Below are 12464 nucleotides of genomic sequence, written 5' to 3' on the forward strand. Positions count from 1 at the left end.
AATTTGAATCTTAGTTGTGTATGATTGGGTTAGGGTTTTGGGGTTGTGTTGATTGTTCTAATTAAGGAACCTAAAGCTTGCTTAGATTAGCTACCTAAGTATTGTTCTTAAATTAATTCTCACCTTGAGAGAGGGTTTATTAGTTGGATTTGATTAATTAGAGACTTAATTAGTAACACCATGAGAGTGGGTTAGTAATTAGGTGGCCTATGAGTTGTGATTTATTTGTTAATTGCCTCTATTTGCGTTTGGTGCTACGAGAGTAGGTTAAGCTCGATTAGTTGCGGTTTTGTAGCTCCTTGAGGCTCGAGAGAGCGGGAGTTGCGGTCTAGAACACTCGGTCCTCGTTTAGAACCCTAAACCCGATACCCTTGATTGCATGACCTAAGAGGATTATTAGCTCCCAAACCTCTTTATCACTTGAATTTCGTTAATTATTATAGTGTTTATTCGTTTCTTTAAATTAGTAAATTGTTAATTCCTAGACTAGCGTAAGTTGTTAGTAGTTGGTTGATTAGTTATTAAGCAAAAACACTTATTCTCTTGCTAAATGAATTGAATCGCAACTAAGTTCATTCTCATCGATAATCACTCTTGAATTCACTCCTTGTGGGATCGATAACTCGGACTTAGGTCCACTCTATTACAAGTTGGGTTTTTCTCAACAATAAGCCCATGAGCCTAGTCAAGATTTAGTAAATTTTTTTTATTATTGTATATAAACATATTAATATCTTTTTTTTTCACAAAATTTAATTTGCAAGTAAACTATATATATAATAAAGTCGAATCGAGATTGAGTTTCAATTATTCTATCGAGTTTGAGCTTGAACTTCTGAAATTATATTTTGTCGGGTTTAAAGTAGGTTTCAAACTCTAAACTTTAAAATTGATTTGACCTTGAAAATGATTGTATTTTTGTTAGAATCTACTCGATTACATTGCTTATATTGAATGATAATAATGTCTTTCGATACGAGACAAATTTTCCAAGACTTCATCATCTCATTCGGTTAATTTAAATATAATAATTGAAACTCAAAACCGACAGAAATACAATAAAAAAACTAAAAAAAGCTAAAATTTGACTTATTCGGTTAATTTGATTCTCAAACCGAACAATTTTTTTTATCAAAACTGAACCAATCAAATCCAAATTTATAATCAAACCGACAGAAAGTCATCAGTTTGGTCGGTTGATTTGGTCGATCGGTAATTTTGCTCACCCTTACTGGTGGAATTTTAACCAATTCATACATAAAGGGTGTACATGAACTATTCATATATAAAAGGAGTATTGAACTTTTTCATATATGGAGGGCATATTTGAACTTTTTTTTAATGAAGGGCATATTTGAACCATTTCATTAATGAATGACATATTTGAACTACATGTCAAATATTTGGGCATTATTTGAACCACCTCAGATTTAAAAAGCACTTCAAATTCCAGTTAAATAAGGATTGATAGATTTTCAACGGTGTTAGAAAGAGGGGTTTATCTTTTTTAAAAATGTCAAGTGTGTTTTAGCACTTTTTCAAATATGGAAACTTGATCTTCAGGCCAAACAGCATATTTGACCTTTTTCCTTACAAAATGTAATTTTTTTAATTTTATCTTTATTAATTGTGCTTTAAAACTATAAATATTATTAGGGTTAATGTCAAAAAAAATCACGAACTTTATATGTTTTTTCATTTTAATCACGAAGTTTAAATTTTCTCATTTTCATACACGAACTACCACTTTTTCCCAAATTCATACACGGTGCCGAGGTGACACTCATTTATTGGTGTAAAATGACCTCCACGTCAGCGAATTACACCAATGGAGTCGTGACACCTCACCACCGTGCATGAATTTGAGAAAAAGTGGTAGTTCGTGCATGAAAATGAGAAAATTTAGAATGCATGATTAAAATGAAAAAACGTGTAAAGTTTGTGAATTTTTATAACATTATCCCATATTATTAATTGTTTTGTAAATGTGACTTGCTATTAAAAAAACCAAAACAGAAAATTGAAAAAGAGAAACACTTACGAAAGGAGTTGAACCCACGATCTTACCAGTTTGCTGCCCAGTACTATTAATTAACTAGTCGTAATTCCACGCATTTGCGCGAATCAAATTAAAATTTTATTAAAAAATAATTTTAGTAAACAAATAATGTCAAAAAATCAAAACATTTTTATTATTTGTGTCCGGATCTAGTTATTTTTCGCTTCTATTATTTGTTTGTTCCTCTCAAATCTGACTATAGTTAGTCTTACAGTAACACATAACCGTATTTAAAAATGAAAATCTATTACTAAGTTTTTATACTTTTTTCTCCGCTAAAAATGTTAATAAATTTTAATAACAAATAGAGCAAAAGTATTTTGTATTTTGTATTTTGTATTTTTTGATATTTTAATATCATATTATATTAATTTATTTTAATAGTACAAATAAAATTATGAAGAAAATTAAAATTCAATGAGATAACATGAAATATTGATATGATAGCCATCAACACCATCAGCCAAGTTATGATAAACAATCTTCCCTGTATAGAAAATGGCCAGGCCACTTCAGATTTTTGGCTCACGCCTCATGAACTTCTTGAACCATGAAACTGCCATGAACTACTTTAAATTTATAATATCTTCAATATTCATCTTTCGAATCTCATAAATTCATCAACTGCTAAATATATGTACCAGATATTACAACAAATGATACAATATGGAATTGAAGTTCACTAAAGAAGTAAAGAGGTGTATTTGTCAATTTAATAATGATTGAAATTGAAACTTTAAATTAAAATCTTAAACACATCACATCATATAAATAAGAAATGCAGTTTAGTCCATTGACGACACACAATTAGAATTATCTTTAAGTGTGGATTATCTATAAAAAAATCTCAAAAATAAATAAAAAATTTAGAGCATTTTTACTCATATATTAACATTATCAATCCGCATTTGAGGTACGTTTGTTATAATATATTGTCAGCATATAAATATTATTTTGTTTTATTCTACAAAAAGAAAACCAAATAAATAAGTGTTAACACAAATTAAAACAAAGATTAGAGAATTAGGAATGCTCACATTATATAATTATTTTATTAATAATGAACAAAACATTTAAAATAAACACTAAATTTATCACTGCTCACTTAGTTAATAAAATACTAAATTAAAAGTGACTTTTTCAAGTACAATGCATATTTTTGTTTTAAGCTATGTAGTTTTGAAATATATGAAAACTCAAGACTTTTTCTTTCAAAATTTTTAAATAGAAAATGATAAAACAAATGGAAGAGCACAATCGTATGAGATATAAAATGATGTAGTAAAAAATTCAAGGCTCCAACAAATATATTAAACCATAAAAGCAAACAAACCTGAAACGTACTTTAATGACATTCTTTTCATGAACAAAAATTAGTGACTGCATCATCTGGGTCTTTAATAGCATATCAACTGTTTGAGGCTTACCGCTGCACATATAAGATGCAATTGATGAATTTCTCCCTTACCATTACAGTGTTACACATTACAATTCTAGATTTTAACTAATAATACATTCTTTGACAAAAAAAACTAATAAATATGCATTAACTACAATGCATACCCTTTCAAAAAAAAAATACAATGCATACAAAGATTACCTGGGGAGCACATAATTGATCGCCAAAGGAAAAAGTAGTTGAGCATAAATGTTATGGCTATAAAAATTGCACAAATAGTTATTTATACTTAAAATTATGCATGATTTTAAACCTCTATTCCACAACACAGTATAATTTACTGGTTTCATACATTCGCTTAGAAATAAACATTTTTATAACATAAACTGACTTGCTTCTGAAAATATAATGAAATGATTTTATTGGAATTGAAAAACTTCGTTAGAATTATTTAAATGTGTATCATTACCTCTGCAAAAAGAAAACTAAATAAGCAAACATAAAAAGTAGAAAATTAAAAATACACATATTATATATATCATTGACTGCATACATTGGTTTAGTTATCACATCAACTGATTTTCTAATAACATAATTGATTGTTTTATGGTTATACCATCCACACATATTACTTCAATATAGGTAACTCAAAAATCCCAGCTTATCACGGTGGAAGGCTAAGAAACAACAAAGATCATACCTTTTTATAATAATGTTCAAAATCCATTTCTAAAATCAAATATTCATATGAAAAAGATTCATGATTTTATAAGAATGAAGAATGAAAAGGAAACTCAATAACAATATTTTTTTCCTTTGGTTGATACATTGATAATGAGAGAAAATTAAAGAAAAAATTGAATAGTATATGTGTGGTAATAAACTAAATGTTCATGTCAAATAGCTAGTAAATCATAATACAAATGGTAAAATACCTGGATTTCCAATCCTACTACTCACCGATGAAGAAAGCAATATTATATGAATAAAACAGTAGTATTAACCAGGATTACTTGTTTAATAGGATAGGTATTTCATATAGTTTAGTAGTCTAAATAGACTTTTATTCTTTAAATTAAAAAATAAAAATAAAATAAGTAGTTGTAAAAAGGTGGGAACTGATGAGAATACTCTATTTGGTGAGAATCAATGAGAAGCCTCCGTTGGTCCTCTCGATTATATAATATATAGATATTAAGTGGAAACTAGATAATATTTAATTGGGGCGATGACAAAAGTACCTAAAATTTTAAAAATATTTACAAAAGTACCTGTAAACTTTTTTTATTTACAAAAATACGACTGATTTAAAATTAATTACAAAAGTATCAAAAAATGAAAATTAATTACAAAAGTACGATTTGTATAATGTCGGTATAATTATGGTATAATTTTGGAATACTAAAACTATAAATCAAATAATTTAAAAATAATATTTGGTTTATTATTAGTATATTTTCAGTATATTTTCAGTATATTGATTATAAATTTTTATATATATTTTCTAGTTGATAACATGTATATTTTTTTTATATGTACTTTTTCATTATAGTTGGTAATGAAATAGAGAATTTGTATATTGTTGGTATAATTTTAGTATATTGTTAGGTTAATATTTAGTATGCGATGTGGTGTAATGTTGATGTAATAATATAATTTTAGTATATTTTGATGTGTACACTTTTGGTATAATATTGGTATATTATTAATTTAATTTTTAGTATACGATTTGATGAAATTTTGGTAAATTTTCATTTAATATTAATAAAATCTTAGTATGTATAATGTCGGTATAATTTTATTATAATGTTGATAAAATGTTAATATAATGTTAGTTTATTAGCATACTGACATTATACCCACAGTATACACCGTATGTTTGATATTATTTTTTATTTTTTTGTATTTTTGTAAATATTATTAATATTTTTATAAATGAAAAAAGTTAACATGTAGTTTTGTAATTATTTTCATTTTTTTTGGTAAATGGTGTAATTTCCTCTATTTAATTTAATAATACAGTAAGATAGTTAAATATTTCATTTTTTAATATGATGGATTTAAATGTTTTTAGCCATTTATAAATTAAACTTTCAACTAAGTCAATTCTATTATATTTTAAAATAATTTTTTAATAACATAAATTAAACTAGAACTTATTATAAAAAAAACAATAACTAAAAGTATAAATATTAAATAAAGTCATAGATAAAAGATAAAATAAACCTAGCTCATCTCCAATTAAAGTACGTGAGACTCTTATTGAAATGGATGTTAAAATAAATTTAATTTATATTTCAGAAATTTATGTTTTGATGTTCTATAGGAAAAAATATCAAAAAAATTAAAAATTTCTGAAACTCATTTATTTCAAAAATACTATGAGAAAATTTAATTTTATCCCCATTTGAGGGATAGAGAAAAAAATAGAGAGAGCCATTACATTTTCTCTCTTTTTCTGACGGTATAATTACATTTTTACATTATGAATATATGCATGTTAAGATAAAACAGAAGGACCTTGATCTAGCTCAATCAAGGAAGCCCTAAGACATTAAACATGTTAATATTCCCTCTAGGTAAAAGCTTTAAATTTCTTTACACCATAACCATATTCATACACAAATAGCAATTGTATCAGTAGCAATCATCAATGATTGCCAACAAAAATCAAAGGTGATGACTCAAAAAGACATGAACTTAAACGTGCAATCATCAATTTGTTTTCCTAATCCCTATTGGTAGTAGCACAAAGTCAAGTCAGTTAACCTACTCATTCAATTTCATCATTGTTAGCTCTTCCAATTTCCATTCTCAATCCCAATTCCCGGACGCCCTTTGCAGCATATTCCCAAGCAATCTCTGGTCGAAAACCATGTTCGGTATCTACAGAAAAAAGGCAACTAGTTAATTTAACATGTAACAATGACAAATCTTGATGTTGGACTACTTAAGGAAAACAGAAATCACAACCTTGTCTCCGAAGAAAATTTTAGTATTATTAGCTATAGCTTCAATAAATTTCAGTTCAAGAAATTCGGAAGTGAGCTTCAACTTGTTTGCTTCAGCTTCTTTCAGCACACTGCAAAAATAGAGACAATCAGCATCATACTAGAAATACAAAACGTTATGCAAGGGAAGAGATGCCAGACTTACCGATAAAAAGCGGCATCTGCCAAACTCTTTTCATGAGCCATATACATTTGATTCTCGATTTCTTGCTGCCTCCTTGAACTGTCTTTCTCCATCAATTTTTGCTCCATAAGGATCTTGCTCACATTAGCATTCTTCTCGGCTTCACTGATGGCCATTTTCTTTGTCGTCTCTGCTTCTTTCTCAACTACTTTTTGTCTCTCAATAGCAATCAAAACCTATAGAGTAACACACAGTAAACAGTACCAAACATTATCATGTGTTACATGTGTGATTGGAACTCCTACCCATAGGTGCGTAGAATATCAAACTTTCATAGAAGAGAAAGTTGTCCACTGGTTTTGCAATATTTTTTAAACAAGAAAAATTCCTCAAAAACAAGAATATAAAATTTAAATATCCAACATAAAGCATTTAAACATTGATCTGTGTGCAATAGATAATCCACCCTCTTTTTCACAGTAACCATTATTGAGATTTTTAACATTCCAAGTACCAACCTGATGCTCCTTCCTTTTTCAAAGAATAAAAATGTCATACCTTAGTGCGTTCTCCCTCCATCTGCTCAAAATTCCTCCTTATGCTCTCTGGAATCTTAGGCTTTGTGACACGGACACTTATAATTTCAATTCCAGGAGCATATCTTGTGCAATCAACCTGAAGTGCATCTTTCATCTTTTCATCAATCTGAAAAAAGTTGAAATTGATGGTTTGAGCAATGTCAATGGGAAAGAGAAAGGAGGACAAATATAAATAAGGAAGACAATACCTTAGCAAAAGAATGGTAAGTTGCATTTCATCTATTAGGCAGATAACTCTTTTGGAATAAAGGTTTGCAATAAAGAACAAAGGAAAATGGAGAGACCAGCATTAACTGCATTATAGTCGAAGCAATAAAGTAATAAAGGTAATTTTTCAACCTGGTCAAACACATCAATGTAGACTTGTTGAAGACTATGAGAACTGCAGAACTGATTGATTTCATGATGAATCTTGTCATATATCCACGTGTTGTCATAATCCACACCATAGTTAAGCAGTGTATCATACACATGGTCTTTACGTAACCGATTAACAACCTGAATTGTGAATTTAATTGGTGAAAATATATTAAGATACTATTAGATCCCTAAAACTCTTAAAACACTAATAAGAGCAGCATCTAATGGTCTTACCTCTATCTTCTCGAAGTTAATCATGACACCCCCTTTTGTACCACATGGAATGTCTTTCACCTGCATATATTAAGACAGATGAAGGATTCAATTATTAATGTAACGAAGTCCTTAATCTTCATAAATTGAACTCAGACAGTTTACTTGATCTGTCTGAAGTGTCACTTGAACAGGCTCATAGTGGGTGATTAAAGGTAGTTTAAGATGAAAACCTGATAATAAGATAAATAAATCCAGCAGGCAATGATATCAAGTTATCAACTATTATAAAGAATATAAGAAAAGAGAGCGTGTAAAACATTCTGACCTGGACTCGTAATTGTGTTTAAAAGGGCACCTCCTCTCCAATACACCCCCACATGACCTTCCGGAACTTGGTGCACGATGGATAAACTAATTTTGGTGCCAGAAGTTAAGGATGGAATCACTATCTGTAAATATGTTATCATAGAATGTTATAAAATTCCGGAATTGATATTCAGTTACAGCATTTAATCTTTTGCTTGAAGAGTCTAAAAAGCAAGAATTTCAAATCAATTGACAAACATTAAAATATTTCTCATTTTTGGAACTAATAGTTTCTATGCTAGAACTCAATTCTTTTTAGTTAGAGATAGAAGGGGGGAAAACATTTAGAAATGAACTAATCATGCCAAAACTGACATGATTTTGCATGAGTTCATTCTATTCCAAACAAGTCTTACTATAATTCAGCATACAATCTTATAAGAAAGAAGTGCCAGCAAATTCGAAAAGCACAGTTTCTAATATTTTAATGTCTCGGTATAGATCTCCACCTTATGATGCTCGGCCACATGAATTTTGCCTCATACAATATATGTCAGGTTGTATATAGTTAGTATTTTGTAATGATTTACAGTTATCAATATAAAAATATCCTGGATGAGACAAATCCAGGCCAATCTTGCAATGAGATAAATATATCAATTACTGCATAAAAATCCATTCATGAAACTGTTTTTCGGTCAATCGACCAAAGAGGTTTTATATCAACAAAACTGATTGTATACTACTTACAGAAATAAGCTGTAAACAAAAGAATAATAATAATAATAAGAAAAATTATGCCACCTATCTGTAACAGTTCTATCTTGCACAGAAAAATTACAATTGAACCTCGCATCTTTTACTTGATTATAAACTTAAGCTAGAGAAAACGACTTCTGATTAAATACTTGTAATTAATCAGAGCTAGAGTAAAATAGTACCAATGAAATGATAGCGATGAAGGCGCCGAAAACAGTGAGAATGGATGAGAAATCTCCGTTAGCTGCTGGCGGTGGTGGTTCCGCTGGTAATCGCTGCCGTGGTTGCTGCTGCTGTTGATCCATGGCAGATAGAGAAGAGAGGGTTTAGCAGGGTCGTTGTCTTCATTTTGTCGGTTTGTTTTTTCCCGGGCTATGAATAATGGGCCTGTTGGCTCTAAATTGAGCCTAGTGGGCTGGGCAATAACTAAGGCTTTGTTTGGGTTCGGTCATGCAAGTTTATTATCCGTCTCTCTGCTTCACAAGTTTATGATCATTTTTATCATTCTTGTACAGAGCTTCAAAACTAAGACAAGGATAGATATATCATATATGTATACGCTCACAGCTATTTCTCCTGCATTCTTAATGCCAAGAAAATGTAGAGCTGCAATGCATTTTACGGTTTCCGCAAGCGATTTCCCTCCGTTTTTACCTAAAGAAGTTCAAAATATTGAAGACCCTTTTGCAAGAAAGTTGGCTACAAGAATTGAAAGGCTTCCTGTCCAGGTATTATTCTCCTTTTGCTTTCTAGATTATTTTTTGTTTTACTCTATGGGATAGTATTTTGATTATACTTAGTAAAACTGTAGGTTAAGTTCTCCAACCAAGAAATTTGTATCATGAGTAGCTGTGTGAAGCCACAAATACAAAGCCAGACAAGTCCAGTTGTTCTTCTTCATGGTTTTGATAGGTAATTGATAAGTATGTATTTATTTGAAGAATATTAAAGTTTTGATTTTACACTCATATAAAGAAAAACAAAAGGGTTGCTGATTGATTTGCTACTAGAATTCTGTTCAGTGCAGTTCCTGTTTAGAATGGAGATACACATTACCAATGCTTGAGGAATCTGGTTTAGAGACTTGGGCTATTGACATTCTTGGCTGGGGCTTCTCTGATTTAGGTTTGATTTGCATGCTTTATAATTCCTTTTATCTGCTTAAATTTTTCTGTAACTATATTTCTGCTTGATGGTCGCCAGAAGAACTGCCATCATGCGATGTTGCATCTAAGCGCAATCATTTGTATCAGGTAGTTCTCATGGTTTGTGAACTCTTCTTTTAAATTCCGTGAGTGTTGACTACCATATGTCTGGAGGAGAGTTTAGAATTCTATTAATGTCTTGTTAAAATTTAACTTCGATTCGCTGCTAAGGCTTATAATATAACATAGCAAGACAAAGGAAAAATAAAAATGGAGCTATAATGATAGCTTTTATTATGTCAAGTAGGAGCACATATTGTTTTCATCTGAAGGACTTGGTGATTGTTTGCAGTTCTTCAACAGTATGCTAAGACTGATTTGAGGCTCTTCTCATGCTAATGCAGTTCTGGAGATCCCACATAAGAAGGCCTGTCATCATGGTTGGACCGAGCCTTGGTGCTGCTGTTGCGATTGACTTTGCTGTCAACTACCCGGAAGCTGTAAATATTTAGCAGTGATGGAGCATATGAGTGTCTTGAATCAATTGGAAAGAATACTGATGTTTAGAGATGGTATATAAAAGAATTGTATTTGTATGTGGTAGCATTAAACTTTTGATTTTTGCCACTTTTTTCAGGTAGATAAACTGGTTTTGATTGATGCAAGTGTGTATGCGGAAGGCACAGGAGACCTAGCAAAGTTGCAGAAACCATTAGCATATGCTGGGGTAACTCTTCAAATCACACAACTAAGTCTTTCATTTATCTTCTCCCTAGATTTCTATTTCTGCATGAGTTTCCAAACATTCAAGTCCAGTTAGGTTCATTATGATCCACTAGATTGCCTCAAACTAATGTCTATATGCATCTTTGTATTCTTTAACAACAAAGCAAAATGAATATAAACTTGCACCTTTTGTTTTCAGGACATATAAGGATTCTGTCATAAAGTAGTGCATTGACTATAATTGATCTTCATGTAATCAGGTTTATTTATTGAAGAGTGTCCCCCTTCGCTTATATGCTAATTTTCTGAGCTTCAGTGGTATAGCATTGAGTACAGCAATAGACTGGATGAAGGTGAGTATTCTTCTCATAAAGAATAAAGGTGGTGTGCAGTAGTTGGTACAAATTGAATTGACTGAATGAACCAAACCAATATTTCCAAATGAAATTAAGTTGTTGTAGCTGGTAACCGAACCAATTGATGATCAACCTTAATAAAGAGGATGAATGCAACTGTTTCTTCGCGTCAAAATGGCTCCCAAGGGGGATTTTGTTTAAGACATTTCACTTGTTATGTGTGTTATTTTCCAATCGAGGCTCATCACAGCTCCTCGGGATGAAATTGGAACTAATATATCTTTATTAATGCTGTGATATATTGTAGGTGGGCCGCCTACATTGTCTGTATCCTTGGTGGGAAGATGCAACTGTGAATTTTATGACTAGTGGTGGCTATAGTGTTATTTCTCAGATAAAGAAGGTACCTTCCAATTCTTGGATTTTGATGCTCTAAATTTCTTGTGTCATATTATTATTTGCATGCCTGGTCTACAATAGAGATCTGAGCTCAGACATATGCCAAGCTTTCGGTACTTTGTAATCGTATGTTCTATTACCTCTGAATGTGCTAGGATGTTGTGCTTGAGGACACCTAATTAATTTGATAAGTATAACAGCAGTATGAAGAGTAGTAGTAAAGGCAGGACGCAGGACAAACAGCCATTTTTCGGCAAGTTTGTCGTACTCAATGTTCTTAGTTTCATTTATACTTCTGTCATCAAATGAGAGAAACTAAATATCCCCTCCCCGCATCTCTTGCCCATTGTCTCGCGACTTTCTTGATTGATGCTTATGATTTCTCTGCAGGTTGAAAAGAGGACACTGATAATTTGGGGCGAGGATGATCAGATTGTAAGCAACAAACTAGGGGTGGTTAGTACCTCTGCTAATATGGACCTGCTGCTATGAATTCCCTTTTGCAACTAATTGGCATTCTCATATTGCAATAGGAATATTAACTTATTTTACGGTGCAGAGATTACACTGCGAACTTCCGAATGCGACCATCCGACAGATACCAGATTGTGGACACATTCCTCATGTGGAAAAACCTGATTCTGTATCCAAATTGATCATGGAGTTTGTCGGAGAAGACGTTTATAAAGAGGTTCAGACCGCTGCTCTCTAATGAAAGTCTACATTTTTCTGCAGCTTACTGTTTCTTAGGTTCTTTCCATAGCATTTAGTACCCCGGAATTGCGTTTATCCATACATCATTATTCGAATCGATAAATTCAATATAGTTGAAGTTTGTACAATGATCATTTGAACTAACCCTCAAGAGAATTTCTTGATTTAATATCTAAAAAACATTAGACATAAACGTCCGAAAGGGTAATGTCGTCTAGTTTTTAAGTAAATTGCTCATGCACAATTGATTATCCAAAACTCTGTGCTTTAATAGATCTGTTGCTGGAGCTG

At 31.2% G+C, this 12464-nt stretch overlaps 2 protein-coding genes across 3 annotated transcripts; one reads left to right on the forward strand and one right to left on the reverse strand.

The window, feature by feature from the left end:
- Positions 1-6034: 6034 nt before the first annotated feature.
- LOC130014534 (uncharacterized) lies at positions 6035-9168 on the reverse strand. 2 transcript variants are annotated; one of them, XM_050382988.2, is made up of 9 exons: positions 9016-9168; positions 8094-8217; positions 7931-7998; positions 7787-7846; positions 7532-7690; positions 7152-7268; positions 6615-6829; positions 6432-6540; positions 6035-6344 (listed from the first exon to the last, which is right to left on the reverse strand). In XM_050382988.2, the coding sequence occupies exons 1-9, from the start codon at positions 9136-9138 to the stop codon at positions 6273-6275; spliced, it is 1047 nt and encodes a 348-aa protein (XP_050238945.1). In that variant the 5' UTR covers positions 9139-9168; the 3' UTR covers positions 6035-6272. The 2 variants fall into 2 exon arrangements, with proteins under 2 accessions (XP_050238945.1, XP_050238943.1); XM_050382986.2 differs by having other exon boundaries at positions 7152-7298; positions 9016-9167.
- A 19-nt stretch (positions 9169-9187) lies between these two features.
- On the forward strand, positions 9188-12366 carry LOC126688328 (alpha/beta hydrolase domain-containing protein VTE7). The gene is made up of 10 exons (XM_050382989.2): positions 9188-9561; positions 9645-9745; positions 9861-9958; positions 10037-10086; positions 10383-10478; positions 10616-10705; positions 10965-11057; positions 11368-11463; positions 11850-11915; positions 12019-12366. Exons 1-10 carry the CDS (start codon positions 9208-9210, stop codon positions 12169-12171), a joined length of 1197 nt encoding a protein of 398 aa, XP_050238946.2. The 5' UTR covers positions 9188-9207; the 3' UTR covers positions 12172-12366.
- Positions 12367-12464: the final 98 nt, after the last annotated feature.

The sequence above is a fragment of the Mercurialis annua genome, linkage group LG6, assembly GCF_937616625.2.
Source record: "Mercurialis annua linkage group LG6, ddMerAnnu1.2, whole genome shotgun sequence".
In the NCBI taxonomy this organism is placed as follows: domain Eukaryota; kingdom Viridiplantae; phylum Streptophyta; class Magnoliopsida; order Malpighiales; family Euphorbiaceae; genus Mercurialis; species Mercurialis annua.